Genomic DNA, 16959 nt, shown 5'->3' on the forward strand with positions numbered 1-16959 from the left:
GCCTTTCTACTGACTCTGAAAAACACCAAAAGAAAGATGCCCAGGATCCCTGCGTGAACGTGCCTTCGGCATGCTGAAAGGAGGCATGAGGACTGCAGATGTGGCCAGGGCAATAAATTGCAATGTCCGTACTGTGAGACGCCTAAGACAGCCCTACAGGGAGACAGGACGGACAGCTGATCGTCCTCGCAGTGGCAGACCACGTGTAACAACACCTGCACAGGATCGGTACATCCGAACATCACACCTGCGGGACAGGTACAGGATGCCAACAACAACTGCCCAAGTTACACCAGGAACGCACAATCCCTCCATCAGAGCTCAGACTGTCCGCAATAGGCTGAGAGAGGCTGGACTGAGGGCTTGTAGCCTATGGGCACAAACCCACCGTTGCTGGACCAGACAGGACTGGCAAAAAGTGCTCTTCACTGACAAGTCGCGGGTTTGTCTCATCAGGGGTAATGGTCGGATTCGCGTTTATCGTCGAAGGAATGAGCGTTACACCGAGGCCTGTACTCTGGAGCGGGATCGATTTGGAGGTGGAGGGTCCGTCATGGTCCGGGGCGGTGTCACAGCATCATCGGACTGAGCTTGTTGTCGTTGCAGGCAATCTCAACACTGTGCGTTACAGGGAAGACATCCTCCTCCCTCATGTGGTACCCTTCCTGCAGGCTCATCCTGACATGACCCTCCAGCATGACAATGCCACCAGCCGTACTGCTCGTTCTGTGCATGATTTCCTGCAAGACAGGAATGTCAGTGTTCTGCCATGGCCAGCGAAGAGCCCGGATCTCAATCCCATTGAGCACATCTGGGACCTGTTGGATCGGAGGGTGAGGGCTAGGGCCATTCCCCCCAGAAATGTCCGGGAACTTGCAGGTGCCTTGGTGGAAGAGTGGGGTAACATCTCACAGCAAGAACTGGCAAATCTGGTGCAGTCCATGAGGAGGAGATGCACTGCAGTACTTAATGCAGCTGGTGGCCACACCAGATACTGACTGTTACTTTGGATTTTGACCACCCCCTTTGTTCAGGGACATATTATTCAATTTCTGTTAATCACGTCTGTGAAACTTGTTCAGTTTATGTCTCAGTTGTTGAATCTTATGTTCATACAAATATTTACACGTTAAGTTTGCTTAAAATAAAACGCAGTTGACAGTGACAGGACGTTTCTTTTTTTGCTGAGTTTATAAGCTGGAAGTAGAGGCCTAAGCGTTGTTGTTCACTAGTTTACTCCAATTTTATAAAGGATATATATGAGAAAAAAAACATATGGGGGATTTGGAAGTGATGCAGACAATTACATTGATGGAACTTACAATCTGCAGTATTAAAGCTGATCTACCCCCCAAAAAAATAATTAAGAAAAAAAAGAATAGCTTTGCCTAAAGCATATATTGACTCTAGAGCTAGCTTAGCGTATCGGTGTGTGTGAGGATACAGTTGCTGAGCCAGCAGGGTGACCACACTGGAGACCATTTGGGGCCAGTGGAGTGGGGCCGTGCTCTGCTGCTGGGAGTAGATCTGGGTGATGATGGCCTTCCGTGCTACGCTCTGGTAGAACAGCTCCACCACCGTCTGAGGGCTCAACACTAATGGGGGAGGTGGAAAGGATTTAGTCCATGTTTGAGATCGACTACGTTGCAGTCAGACTTCTAATAACTACACATTATGCGATCAAGATTAGTGAATTTTGTGCCTTGCTGTGATCCCCTCAAACACACCTGATCTGTTGCTGGCCAGGGCTGGAGAATCAGACAGCTCCAAGACTGACAGGTGCTGCAGGTTGGCATCTCTGGAGAAGGAAACTAAAATGTTACTTGATTTTCTATGAGGAATCCGAAACTACAATTTGGGCCTCATATAAGCTGACTGTAGTATCTGTATAGCATGGGTGTGTGTGTGTGTGTACGTACATGATGTCGAGGGGCACGGCCGTGGCCAGGCTCTGACTGATGTGTTTGAGGAGATAGTAGGAGGAGAGCAGGTGAGAGGAGCGGGGGATCAGGTCCTGTTGTAACTGGAGCAGCTGATTCCCTCCAGCCAGGAACACCTGGAAAACACACACACACACCCAGAGATGCACGCAAAGAGACGCACACACGTTTTAAGTCAAAGGAGTAGCTTGAGATGTGAACGGCTGAAAGTGGTTATGGTATGTGTCCAAATGTCAAGAAATACTGTAACACGTGTTGACATGCTGCAGTATGTATGATTGTGCACAGTGTGTGTGTGTGTGTACGTACATTGTCTCCGAGGCGTAGGTAGAGCTGCTGCAGTATGAGCAGGTCCCTACAGAACAGGGCTCTGGTCATGGCCATCTGGCAGACGGCCTGACAGATTACAGCCACCGCCACACTGCTGCCATACAGCTGGGACAGACTGATACGCACCGACAGGCCTGCTGGGGGACACACAAGCCAGACACAGGTAAAAACACACATCAGTTTACACTTGAACCGGTCCGATGATTTTCATTTAGAAGTATGTCCGACCGCAGTTTGAACACAGACAGCTCAAACAGCATTCAGTTTAAGTTTCTACTCAAATAACAATAGACCCTAAAATGTAAGGGTGGATAAAACAATCATCATTTAGCATTATGTAGGGATAATCTGTGTTGAGATATTAACATTGGTATAGCGTGGTAGGTATAATATGATCTAGGTCTTACCTGTGGTGTGAGGTCCCTCTCCTCCTGGCTCCGAGTCAGTCTCCAGGTCCATCTCTCTGATCAGTACAGCCATGGCCGACACCGGGTTACGGATGTCCTGCAGCTTGTTCTGGATGTCCTCGATCGCATTCTCACTACGATGGGAATGAAAAATGCATAACGGTCAGTCACACAACACAGCAATGCCTAAATGTGTATGACCCATAGGAGGCCAAGAAGGCTTGTTGGTTGAAATTATATTATTGAGAATTGAAGTTTGGCCATTATTTTTCAATGAGAATTTCTCAATTCATTAATTGACTTTCAATTTACTTCCATAGACGGTACATAGGCATTTTCAAAAAGTAAACTGTGTGTTTGTGTGTAGTACTGACTTGTCATTGGCCAGTAGGTTCTCCAGCACCATCTCTGCAGCCCTCTCAGGTGACTGTAAATGTTCCAGGGCCTTCTCCATCTCATAGGCCATGTCCCCCGGCACCGCGTCACTCACCAACCTCAGACACTGCACCAGCTGCAGCACGTCACGACCAACTTCAGGGTCTGGCCATAGGGAAACATCGTAAAAGGGAAACTGGGGTCAGTGGGGAGCCCTGAAGAGCCAAAATTGCAGACATAACCAAACAAATGGGGAAAGGATGAGTCTAGGGAGGTGTTACAGAACCAAAATGTCTACCTTACAAGAAACAAAACCAACTTGGTACTTTAAGCCAGAATGGCTACTTTGAATACAGTTGACAAAAAGATACCCGGTGAGTCAAGTGGGTAAAGAGCCCTCTGGATCTAAAATGGCTACTAGGTCTATACATAAAGAACTAGTAGACAGAGGCATGAGAGAACCAGTCAGTCCCACCGCGATACTGCATAATGCAAGGGCTTACAAATTTGACCAATCACGGCACTATTTCTGCACATAACAGTCAAATCATCACAACTGTATCACATAAAAAAAATGACCCGTCACCGCAGTACAAAAAGATGGCTCAGTAGTAGACAGGAAAAGGGTTTGGAGAAAGGTCTTTACCTTCAGTGACAGGCGTCTCCTCCTCTGAGAACAGGTACTCATCAAAGGACAGGTACAGGTGGTCCACAGCAAAGCAGGGCAGCAGGAATGACACAAAGCCCTTCAATAAACACACAGTCAATCACTGATTGACGAAAATCCAGAAAAATACTTTCAATAGAAAATGGATCCCCTTAGTCCCGTTTGGAATATATGGTCCTGAAGAAACTATGCAGAAAACATCAAATAAACAAGACAGGTATAAGAGAGCCTCTCCTTCCCATACCTTCTTGAGCACACAGACCATGTGTGTGTGTGGGTTGAGCAGCAGGCCGAGCGGAGTGGCCAGAGCCTCCTGGTACTGCAGACAGCAGGCGTAGAATTTGGACCAGAACTCCACTTGCAGCTGCCTGTACTCTTCCTGGCTAAACTCAAACTCAGTCACACTGCTCTGCAGCTACACCGGGGGAGAGAGAGGACTACATATTGGAAACACAGCAGAAACCGGTCGATAGAAAAGTCAGTAGAAGGGATGAAAAAAGGGAGAGAGAGTGAGAATAAATTACCTCATTCTCCACAGCAATTGTCACTTCTTTCTTGAGGGTCTCCCAGGTGATGTCAGCAATTCGCTCGGTGCCTCTCCTGTAAATCTGTAAGGCTTTGACTATAGCAGAGGCAGTGAATCTCAGGGGGGAGAAGAGCATGTCCAGGTAGGTCTCCTGTCATAACGCGAGAGATGACAAATTAGCTTGATTATAAAATGTACCGTTTTTCTTACGTGGCGAGGCCCAATAGTGACAATATGGAAAAAGAGGATACTTGTTTTGGAGATAGATCAAATTGTGGGGATGTGGATCTTTCCCTTTCAAGATGACTCGATTCGTATCTAGAAACATGGGCTCCGATACGACACGCTTTAGTTTGAAACGATTCTGTGCGATTCGGTTTGATTAGAGGATCGAATCAATGCGATTCAGTTCGCTGCTATACGATGCACTTACATTTATTGCATAAACACATTAATTTCCCCTTCTAAATTAAAATCTGTTGCTGATGGAGCTCATGAGCTGGGCCTCTCTGAACTGACTTCTCTTCCTCTGTGTGCATTTGTGTCAATTATGTACACGTCTATGGTGTATGTAGTCACCCGAGCTGAGCCATAAGGGAGACCACCACACTATCAGATGGGGATGGGGGCAATGTCTCATTGATTAACTTGTCATGTTTGCAGATTATAAGTGTTTGAGCTAGTATTGTCTCAATATCCATCTTTAAAACGGAACTATGACATAGCCAATGAATATATCGCACAACTTTGAATTAACCCCAGTCTCAAAATCCAAATGGTTTTCAACGTTTGGAAGTTAAGGGAGTGAGCTTCTCTTCTCCCACGTCGGCTATGCAGTGCGGCTCACGAAAGTGATTGCTGTTCTTGTTATCAACTTTCCCCTGTACATCAAAAAAATTAACATATAGACTGATTGTTTAAAGCTGGAATCCATATCCATTTGCGATATTACAACAAAGAAGTTCCTGCAAACAAACAGTTTTCTCCCGTCAGACATCATTGCACGTGCGATACAAGAGCACAATATGTACTGTATTCTTTTTTTGCCACGCTGCGCAACGCTCCTCAACTCGGCAACAAAAACAATATCGTGGTGGGGCGGCCAGTGGCACCGCTTCCTCCTAAAGCAAAAACCACTAACTATTGCTGATAGTGAACCTGAACAATCAAAATAAAATACAATGTAAGCACGGATCAGCAGTTGTCTCCAGTAGCTTACTTTTGTTCCGGTAAAACAGTGCATTTGATAACAATAACCTAGCAAATTAGATTGGTTGTCCCTAAACTAATAATGCCTAATATTACGCAAGCCATTTTACAAGCATTTGAATGCTGAAGGTGCCGTGCAGATATGCAAGATCAGGAAAATATGTCCTTGGTCAGCGTGTGAAGCTGCGCAGGGCGCAGATTGACTAGGATACTGATATTGCCTGTAGATCAATGACTGTTAATGCAGTTACATGCTTAACCTGACACTGAAGTAGAGGACGCACCAGTTGTGAAAGGTATTTTCAGAAGGTAGAAAAAAGTAGTATGAGAAAAAAATAACATTGAACTGGCAATACGTAACGTTTTAATCGATTTTCTGACCAATGCATGCTACATTTGGATCGGTTTGGAGTCCCACAGACAGATGCACTCATATCTTAAACATTTGAACCGGGGACCAATGCATATCGGTGAATCCATACATCCCTAATCAATTGCAATGATGTATTGATAGAGGGCAATGTCATCAAAATCAGGAAATTCTGATTAATCAGTTCAAATCACAATTGAAGTCAGTGGTGAATGATGTGGTGTTGTCTTACCCTGGGGTCCTGGTCTGCTCCGATGTGGACCTCCTCCTCAGGGGCAGGCTGCACAAACACCTGGTTCCACTGACCTGCCGTGGAACTGAGACACATAAAGGAAGTTAGATATAGGAGTGTGAAATGACAGCACTCCAAATAATATTATTTTTGATATATTGATATACACTCAGCCAGTTTATTAGGTACACCCATCTAGTACCGGGTTGGACCCTCCTTTGCCTCCAGAACAGCCTGAAATCTTTGGGGCATTTTACAAGGTGTCAGATACGTTCCACAGGGAAGTTGGTCCATGCTGAAGCGATAGCATTCCGTAGTTGCTCCAGATTGGACGGCGGTACATTCATGCTGCGAACAGCCCGTTCCATCTCATCCCAACGATGCTCTATTGGGTTGAGGTCTGGGGACTGCGTAGGCCACTCAAATAAACTGAACTCATAGTCATATTCCAGGCTGTTTTTCCACTCCTCAATTGTCCAGTGTTGGTGATCGCGTGCCCACTGGAGCCACTTCTTCTTGTTTTTAGCCGATAGTAGTAGAACCCGGTGTAGTCGTCTGCTGTAATAGCTCATCCGTGACAAGGATCGATGAGTTGTGCGTTCCGAGATGCCGCTCTACACACTGTTATTTGTCTGTTTGTGACCGGCCTGTTAGCTTACACGATTCTTGCCATTCTTCTTCGACCTCATCAACAAGCAGTTTTTTCGCCCAAAGGACTACCGCTGACTGGATGTTTTTTGTTTGTCGCACCATTCTCAGTAAACCCTAGACACTGAGGTGCGTGAAAAGCCCAGGAGGGCGGACATTTCTGAGATACTGGATCCGGCGCGCCTGGCACTGACTATCATACCTCAAAGTCTCTTAGGTCGTTTTTCTCATTGAATGCTGCGATGCCCGTCTGCCTGCTTTATATAACAAGCCACGTGACTCACTGTCTGTAGGAGCGACCCATTTTTATGAACGGGGTGGTGTACCTAACAAACTGGCCGTTGAGCGTATAAGCATAAGAGTCCATTACACTATCCAAAGGATCATCTAAAAGTGTAATACACACTGTTCAAAGTTGATGTATTTCACCACGGTCTGGTTGGTATCGTCAAGCCACAGGCCCCAGATGTCTGTGGAGGTCAGCGCAAAGTCCACCAGTGTCTCCTGAACACATTAATACACAGGAGATAAGTCAGCAGTCAAAAACACAGTCCATTACTGATGAGATTTTCCTTCTAAAATATTCTCGATACCTAACACACACACACCACATTACAGCCACATCAGCAAAAAAAAAAAAACGAATATCCAAAGACAGCATCTCTACTCTCTGTCTCACACCAACAGAATCAACCCGCCTCCCTCCACGTACCTGTGTGGCGAACAGCGAGGAGATGTGGTCGAGGCTGTAGCGGTTGTTGTCGGTTGCCACCAGCTGCAGCACAGTGAACTGTCCCCTGGAAGGTACGGCCAGGTATATGGCCAGACACAGCCCCGTGGAGGAGGAGAAGGCTAGCCGCAGCCGATGGCCCTGCCCTGGGGAACCCTTCACGCCACGGCACGCTGGCATGTACTCCAACATGTCAGTCTCCATCAGGCACACCTGGTCCTGTAGAGGGAGGGAGGGAGAAGAGGAAGGAGGGACATCCCATGTTAGCAAAAACTTTTGTAGGTAAAACTTTTGTAGTCCCCTGTAGCTCAGTTGGTAGAGCATGGCGCTTGCAACGCCAGGGTTGTGGGTTCGTTTCCCACGGGGGGCCAGTATGAAAAATGTATGCACTCACTAACTGTAAGTCGCTCTGGATAAGAGCGTCTGCTAAATGACTAAAATGTAAATGTATCAATTAGGCCTACTTTTACATCCAAATGAAATATTAAGTTTAACATCCTTCCTCTAAATGACATTTCTTGGCACTTAACATACAGGCATGCTTCTGAACTGCTGCTAATGCAGACTGACCACAGGACTAAATAGAACAGTATCTGTGGGACTGACCCTATAGGACCACATGCGTAGTTTATGGTCCTGACATAGAGCGAAAATGAAGGTGTCGTCCTCCAGTTCCCTTACTGCCAGACTCAGGGCCAAGTCCCCAGGACTCTGCTCACCTCTGGACGGGACACAGGAGCACAGGGAGGGTTACACACACAAACAATAGAACCAGGGTTGGTTTACACAATGTGGCGATTGCACGGACCCAGACTCAACCATGGACAAAAACAACAACATGATTTTTAACCTGATTGCAGTTGGCATCCAGCCAGCCAGTCTCTGCATCACAGAGCTCCTCTTCAGCTCCAGAACGGTCACGCTACCCTGTGTATCGTGTGGGGGCAGTGTGATGACCAGGATGCCGCCAGCAGGTGATGCCAGGGCATAGTGTGCCTCTCCCTGGTGGCTGAGCCAGGCTGCTGAGGCAGTGGGGCCTGCTGTCTGGCCTACGGGGCTGGGGATCACTGCGCTGTGGGCTGGGTCCTGCAGACTCAGCTTCCCCACGTCTGTGAAGATGGATTGCATCTGGAGCTCTGTCACCAGCTCCTGTAGAAGAGAGGTGAGGAAGGAGAAAGCATATTTGTATACAAATCAAATGTTATTTGTCACATGCTTCGTAAACAGGTGTAGACTAACCGGGAAATGCTTACTTACAGGCCCTTTTCACCAATGCAGAGAGAAAAATCGAAACATAACACGAGGAATAAATACACAATGAGTAACGATAACTTAGCTATATACACACAGGGTACCAGTACCGAATCGATGTGCAGGGGTACAAGGCAATTGAGATAGATATGTACATATAGGTAGGGGAGGGTTTGGCCGGCAGGGATGTGGGTTCGATTCCCACGGATAGATATAATAAGCAGTAGCAATGTGATGAGTCAAGAGTTTGTGCAAAGGGAATCAATGCAGATATGGGTAGCTATTTGGTTAACTATTTAGCTGTTCAGGGTCCTATTGGTTCCAGACTTGGTGCATTGGTACCGCTTGCCGTGCGGTAGCAGAGAGAACAGTCTGACTTGGGTTGCTGGAGTCTATTTTTAAGGCCTTCCTCTGACACCGCCTGGTATAGAGGTCCAGGATGGCAGGGAGCTCTGCCCCAGTGATGCACTGGGCCGTACACTCCACTACAGCCCCATTGATGTGGATGGGGGCGTGCTCGGCCCTCCGTTTCCTGTAGTCCATGATCAGCTCCTTTGTCTTGCTGACGTTGAGGGAGAGGTTGTTGTCCTGGGCTGGCACCACACCGCCAGGTCACTAACCTCCTCCCTGTAGACCGACTCATCGTCCCCGAGGGTCCCCCGTGTAGAGGGTCAGCGTGGCGGATGGGTTGTTGTTACCTACCCTCACCAACTGGGGACGGCCCATCAGGAAGTCCAAGATCCAATTGCAGAGGGAGGTTTTCTGTCCCCGGGTCCTGAGCTTTGAGAGCACTATGGTGTTGAACGCTGAGCAGTAGTCAATGAACAACATTCTCACATAGGTGTTCCTCTTATCCAGGTGGGAGAGGGAAGCGTGGAGTGCAATAGAGATTGTGTCATCTGTGGACCTGTTGGGGCGGTATGCGAATTGGAGTGGGTACAGGGCGTCTGGGATGATTGTGTTGATGTGAGCCATGACCAGCCTCTCAAACCATTTCATGGCTACAGATGTGAGTGCTATGGGGCTGTAGTCATTTAGACAGGTTACCTTGGCGTTCTTGGGCACAGGTACTACTGTGGTCTGCTTGAAACTAGTGTTGCACAGGATACCAAAACGTTGGTACTTTTGGATACTAGAACATGAAAAACTGTTTGGTACTCAAATCTTTGTTAGTTTCGGTACTTCTGTCAAATGTATCTCACGGATCAAGTCTATCAGCGCAGCCAATTCCCCACTTATAGAGCAACGTGCCTGCTCCACTTAACCTGCACTTGGAGTCTGGGCTGCATCATGTTACCTCCCCTCATGCTGCACATAAGGTAACACACTTGAATAATGCGACACAGCATGTAGAAATTTTGAAACTGTTCATTACTGTTCTCAAAACAATGTCCATACAGGCTAGAACACCTTATAATGCAAGATGTCGGTAGCTTTCAGCTTTGTAGGCCAACTTTCCTTTCTAGCTTACAGCTGAAGCCAACATCAATTCACTACCCCTAGTACTTTGTTTGAGATAATATGCAAACCATAATGCAAAATATGCTGATTTCAAAACTGATTGCCACCATCACTTTTTAATTCACTTAAAATTGGTCTCTCTCCCGCTCATCTCTCCCAAAGATGATCTATCGCCTCAGCTAACTGACTGTGAATAGGGCACCAACTGGCTGCCCCCCTCTTGCCTCGTGATTGACAACATTACTGGTTAAAGAGACAGCGCGCACTTTTATAAAATAAGCTACTTCTATGCAAATGTTGTTGATCAGCACAATGAAATAAGTCCCAAATGGAAGGGTTACAGATTTTCATGGGGCTACAGATGACATCAGCCAAAAGAAACTCAATAACTCAATGCATGCATACACACACATGCATTCACCTGTATTGTGAATAGGCCTAGGCTACGTCTTAATTTACCCATTTTATCAAGAGATTTACCACTCAAATTATTACCATTAAGTTATGCAGTTAGTTTTACCAATCTAAGTCAAATTGATTTTATGATTGTACAATGAATGCATACATGGCTGTCTGAAAATCATTTACATACAAAAATTATGTTATGACATATTGAACTCAAATGATTACCAATGATTGAACAGAGCAGTAGCTGAGTTTATCCGTCTGGATCAAGTGCCATTCTGTGACTTTGGCTAATATGCCTTCTTTTTTTACCGTGGTATCGATTGAAGTGATTGTATCGTGATACTAAACCTGGTATCGAAGTAAAAATGTGGGTATTATGACAACCCTACAAAAAAAATGTAGGCATTATAGACTGGGTCAGGGAGAGGTTGAAATGTCAGTGAAGACACTTGCAAGATGATCAGCGCATGATCCGAGTACGCGTCAGGGTACTCAGTCTGGCCCCGAAGCCTTGTGAATGTTAGCCTGTTTAAAGGTCTTACTCAAATCGGTTACGGAGAGCGAGATCACACAGTCGTCCGGAACAGCTGGTGCTCTCAAGCATGGTTCAGTGTTGCTAGCCTCAAAGTGAGCTTAGAAGGCATTTAGCTTGTCTGGTAGGCTCACGTTACTGGGCAGCTCATGGCTGGGTTTCCCTTTGTAATCTGTGAGCGTCAGAGCCGGCATAGTAGGATTTGATCTTAGTCCTGTATTAACGCGTTCCTGTTTAATGGCTCGTCGGCGGTCGTAGCAGGATTCCTTAGAAGCGTCTGGATTAATCCTTATCCTTGATAGCGGCAGCTGTTGCCTGTAATCCATGGCTTCTGGTTGGGATATGTACGTACGGTCATTGTGGGAACGACATCGTCGATGAACTTATTAATGAAGCCGGTGATCGATATGGTAAACTCCTCAATGTTATCAGATTAATCCCAGAACATATTCCAGTCTGTGCTAACGAAACAGTCCTATAGCTTAGCATCCGCTTCATCTGACCACTTCCGTATTGAGCACGTCACTGGTACTTCCCGTTTGAGTTATTGCTTGTAGCGTTTCTGTGTGTGGAGTAAAGGTGATCAAGAGTTGTCACCTCTAGTCGCACAGGTGACATGCTGGTAAAAATGAGGTAAAATGGATTTAAGTTTCCCTGCATTAAAATCACCGGCCACGAGAAGCGCCGCCTCTGGATGTGCATTTTCTTGTTTGCTTACAACACAGTGTGTTGAGGGAGGGCCTAGGGTTGTGCTGCACTGTCAACCAAATAAAAACATAGAATGTTTCTCACAAATCTTTTCCCCACTCCACTACACCCCTGCGTCGGACATACTTTCCATGCATTATGGTTCAGAAGCTTCCTAAAAAGAGGGACTTACACTGCGGTACATGCGTGTGGGGTGTGGCAGCACCAGCCGGTGCACGGTCTGATTGGTGACAATGAGGATGATGACATTGTTGAGGGTCTCCTGGATGTGTACACCTCCAGGCAGCAGGAGGCAGTGTGTGATCTTGAGTTTAACAGCATTGTTCAGTAGGTTGGTGTCCAGAGACTGCTCTACTAGCTGAACTGTGTCCCCGGAGGTGGACCTGGAGAGAGGACATAGATGAGACAGCAATTCCAATACAGGCCTCAGGAAGCTGTGTGTGTTTTACATGTCAAATTAAATCTGTATTGACACATGATGGCTAGCCTGGGCCAGTGCCAGCTGCATCATACGGCTTCTCAGTCTGGAAACTGTGTGATAGAACCCGTGTCACGTACAGTGGTCCCCCAAGACTGGTCTAGGACAGAGTCTGGCAAGACTATAGAACACAGTCTGGCTATAAATTGACAACATACCTGCGTTGATTTAAAAGAACAAAAAACTGAGAGAACAGTAACAGAAGAAGTATATGATAAGAACATTCAGACAACTGCCAAAATACACACCAACATAAAGTGTCATAATAAGGCGTTGTGCCACTGTGAGCCGCCACAACAGCTTCAATGCGCCTTGGCAAAGATTCTACAAGTGTCTGGAGCTCTAATGGAGGGATGCGACACCCTTCTTCCATGGGAAATTCCATAATTTTGGTATTTTGTGATTGGTGGTGGAAAACGCAGTCTCAGGCACCGCTCCAGAATCTCCAATATGGGTTCAATTGGGTTGAGATCTGGTGACTGAGACACACACACCCTTTAAACCCCCTATACTCCTTTGAGACCCCTCTTTCAAAGTCAGAGATCTCTTCTTCTAGCCATGGTAGCCAAAGTAATGGCCATTTTTATACATGATGGGATATTAACTGATTAATTAACTCAGGAACCACACCTGTGTGGAAACTTTCAATATACTTTGGATCCCTCATTTACTCAAGTGTTTCTTTTATTTTGGCAGTTACCTATATACATATGTAGCACAACTCACCAGTGTATGCATCTGTTGCTAGTGATGGACAGGAGCTTTCCACTCTCCTCATAATGAAAGCCTCCTGCGCTGTCTGGGTATTTTACACCGCCAGGAAAAGCATTCAAACCTGTTGAGAAACCATACATGACATCTGGTCAGTTCCAATAGAATCTGTCGCATAGTGGCTTTGCTTGTTGACAGTCTCAAACTGTTTTGGTCTGACACGGACAGGTGGTTAAACAACTTGCTAGGTTTGTTGGGACTGTGCCAGAGTCCAGACTGACCAACAACTTTCTGTGTCCAATAACTAAAGGTTGCTAACGTTAGCGGTCAATGAATGAGGAATCAAAAAAAGCATTTAGCTATACATATCCTGGACTGGACGAACACATGTCAATATAAAACCAAAAGTTTAACATTGCCTTTCAGAAACTGGAAGCCATCGCTACAGTACGCTGTAAAACGAGCAGACCGTAGTCAAAAGCGGTTAGTTAGCTAGCTAACGGTAGCTAACAAACTGTTTATGCGCGAGGATACGGATAATTGACAATCATTTCGGCGTAAGGTGTATATAAGCGGGGTATCTAGCTATAAATTGGAGGACACCGTTATCTTACTTGTTAGCTAGCTAGCTAGCTAGCTTATTAGCCCAGACCACATGCCAGCTGCATGATGTCAGTAGCTAGCTAGCTAACTAACCCATTTAGCTAGCGCGTTAGCGGCGCTAATCGTGAGTCACTCACGACCTCATTACAGCGTTTGTCACAAAAACCTTTCATATCAGTAAATACAATGCGGAACAATATTTTAATATTCATAAAGGTTTACCTAGGTTTACAGTTATCTCCCGGAATCTTGGTAGGGTTTCCCTCTCAAACCCACATATCTCTATAAAACTCCTTTCGAGGACCGCCGCCATCTTCACCGCATTGAGTTGTGGGATTGATTGACCGCCTTCTAGCCTTTCAAAAATTTAAAGCTGTAGCCACAGATAGGACAATGAGTGGGCTTGTTAAAAACATATTTGCTGTAGCTCTCCAAGGATAAGAGAATCTCTCTGGCTTCTCTCTCATCATCAAACATCTCTCTCATGTTGACGCTGTCATCATAAAACATCATAGTGTGGGAAGTAGTGCTGCAGCACCCCTTGAAAAATCATAATATAATAAATATATTATTCATTTTATTAATTATTTTGGAAATAAATGTTTTTCACAAAAGTAGTGCACTGGGCCTTTGCTAATCCTGTATTAGCCGACCAATATAGCCCTCTGTAGCGTGTAAAAAAAAATAGAAATATGGAAATATCTCATTTATATAAGTATTCACAGCCCTGAGTCAATACTTTGTATAAGCACCTTTGGCAATGATTACAGCTGTGAGTCTTTCTGGGTAAGTCTCTAAGAGCTTTCCACACCTGGATTGTGCAACATTTGCCCATTATTCTTTTCAAAATTCTTCAAGACATTGATATAATACATAGAAGGATTTTGGAACCTATAACCCTGGCACTTTGACTGTTAAACTCTTGGGTACACTAGCAATGGCTGCCAGTCCTGATTTGAATGGGAACTGCCATCTACAGTATGGATTATATTTCTATGGTTGGTTGCAGCTGTCAGTTTGCCTTTCACAGATTTCAAAATACAAACTCCTACTGCTGAAAAGAAGACTATTCTTTCTGTAGAAGCAAACCATTTTTTTCTCAACAACTTTTGAGAGATTTTGAGCGAGCAGCACTGTTTTTCAAAGTAGTTTATGTTTAATCTTTATCATTGGGTGAGTCAGTGTCACTGGAAAGTTTATTTTGTAGCCTGTAGCCTATACTATTTACACTGAGTTACAAAACATTATGTCTTTCCAAGACATAGACTGACCAGGTGAAAGCTATGATCCCTTATTGATGTCACTTGTTAAATCCACTTCAATCAGTGTAGATGAAGGGGAGGAGACAGGATAAAGAAGGATTTTAAAGCCTTGAGACAATTGAGACTTGGATTGTGTATATGTGCCATTCAGAGGGTAAATGGGCAAGACAAAATATTTAAGAGCCTTTGAAAGGGCTATAGTAGTAGTTGCCAGGCACACCAGTTTTTGTCAAGAACTGCTAATGTTTGGTATACTAAGTGTATATACTATACTGAACAAAAATGTAAATGCAACATGTAAAGTGTTGGTCCCATGTTTCATGAGCTGAAATAAAAGATCCCAGAAATTGTCCATATGCACAAAAAGCTTATATCTCTCAAATTTTGTGCACAAATTTGTTTACATCCCTGTTAGTGAGCATTTCTCCTTTGCCAAGATAATCCATCCACCTGACAGGTGTGGCATATCAATAATCTGATTAAACAGCATGATCCTTATACAGGTGCACCTTGTGCTGGGGACAATAAAAGACCACTCTAAAATGTGCAGTTTTGTGGGCGAGCAGTTTGCTGATGTCAATGTTGTGATCAGAGTGCCTCGTGGTGGCGGTGGGGTTATGGTATGGGCAGGCATAAGCGACGGACAACAAACACAACTGCATTTTATCGATGGCAATTTGAATGCACAAAAATACCGTGATGAGATCCTGAGGCCCACTGTGAGGCCCATTTTTAAAAGGTATCTGTGACCAACAGATGCATATCTGTATTCCCAGTCATGTGAAATCCATAGACTAGGGCCTGATTAATTTATTCAATTAACTGATTTCCTCATATGAAATGTAACTCAGTAAAATCAATGAAATTGTTGCATGTTGCGTTTATATTTTTGTTCAGTATATATATATCAGGGTTTCCGTTAGGAAAATTTGGTGCCTGACAAGTGACTGGGAAGATTTTAATTTATCGGACATTTGATAAATTTACCGGCCATGCATTTGGTGCGTAACCCATTAGGTTGTCCACCCACACAGCCAGGGCCATGAACATATTGGCCAAATGTGCCACATTTACATGTCCTTAAAAACAGCTTATAACAAATTACAAAAACACAATTCCTTGTATAACATATGCAAAACCTTATAGCCTATTGTTTTCTTTCCTTTCCTAAAACAATAATTGTCCACCTCCCGGTTCAGCTGTCAGAGATTTGATAACTAAATGCATCAGGGCATTGCATGCATAGGCCTATATGCTTAGGCGTCCACTGTATGATGTTCATATTTTTTTTTAAATTATGTAAAGGAAGAGAAGCTTATGCCTAGCCCCAGAGAGAGAGAGATATAGAGATATGCAGGCAGCATGCTATGACACCAACATGCATTTCTTTATCCTTGTCAGATAGGCTGCACCTCCAGCACCTCCAACTCAAAACAGTTTCCCACGGCTATGCTTCTGGCCCTGCTTGTGGTGGCTGCCTGGGCTGAGGAGGTGAGTAAAACTCTACTAAACATTCCACTGTGTGTGTTGTTTGTCTGCATTCATGCACGCATGTGTGTTCAACCTGGACTCAGGGGTAGTCTTAACATAGTAAATGTAAATCCAGGACCCTCAAATTAGTATGATCTGTTACGTTTCATATGGTATGTATTAATTTGTGGATGTAGATCCTCCATTTCGTATGATATGTTACGAATTACAATTCGTACAATATGTTACGATTTTGTAAAATGTATGATATTTTACTTATTACAATTTGTTGATGCTAATGTTGGCTAGGGGTTAGGGGTTAAGGTTAATGTTAAGGTTAGGAGTTACGTTAAAAGGTTAAGGTTAGGGCTAGGGGAAGGTTTAGCTAACATGTTAAGTAGTTGCAAAGTAGCTAATTAGGTAAAATGCCAAATTTGTCTTTGACGTTCACATTATACGCCCACCCATCCACCCAGATCAACCACCCAACTTTCTTTTTTGCCTTAAGTAACCTTCTGTCTTATGTAACCATACCAGACGTAACATATCATAATAATTTGAGTGTTCCAGAATTACATGTACTATGTTACGTCTAGTCTATGAGACCAGGCTAGTGTGTTTGTCCATGTATGTGTGGAAGT

At 44.7% G+C, this 16959-nt stretch overlaps 1 protein-coding gene across 1 annotated transcript in view; it reads right to left on the reverse strand.

Annotated features, from left to right (window-relative positions):
• LOC121531543 (nuclear pore complex protein Nup160) overlaps positions 1-13919 on the reverse strand; it is a 28017-nt gene extending 14098 nt beyond the window's left edge. Inside the window, exons 1-17 of the mRNA XM_041836796.2 lie at positions 13809-13919; positions 12999-13107; positions 11967-12177; positions 8285-8583; positions 8041-8155; positions 7417-7653; positions 7111-7208; positions 6057-6141; positions 4244-4396; positions 3964-4134; positions 3699-3798; positions 3052-3217; positions 2678-2811; positions 2250-2407; positions 1920-2056; positions 1728-1798; positions 1445-1595 (exon numbers count right to left, since the gene is read on the reverse strand). Of these exons, the coding sequence (XP_041692730.2) occupies positions 1445-1595; positions 1728-1798; positions 1920-2056; positions 2250-2407; positions 2678-2811; positions 3052-3217; positions 3699-3798; positions 3964-4134; positions 4244-4396; positions 6057-6141; positions 7111-7208; positions 7417-7653; positions 8041-8155; positions 8285-8583; positions 11967-12177; positions 12999-13107; positions 13809-13899 (2486 nt within the window). The 5' untranslated portion in view covers positions 13900-13919. The remainder of the gene's footprint in view (positions 1-1444; positions 1596-1727; positions 1799-1919; positions 2057-2249; positions 2408-2677; positions 2812-3051; positions 3218-3698; positions 3799-3963; positions 4135-4243; positions 4397-6056; positions 6142-7110; positions 7209-7416; positions 7654-8040; positions 8156-8284; positions 8584-11966; positions 12178-12998; positions 13108-13808) is intronic.
• Positions 13920-16959: the final 3040 nt, after the last annotated feature.

This window comes from Coregonus clupeaformis, chromosome 19, assembly GCF_020615455.1.
Source record: "Coregonus clupeaformis isolate EN_2021a chromosome 19, ASM2061545v1, whole genome shotgun sequence".
Taxonomy (NCBI): domain Eukaryota; kingdom Metazoa; phylum Chordata; class Actinopteri; order Salmoniformes; family Salmonidae; genus Coregonus; species Coregonus clupeaformis.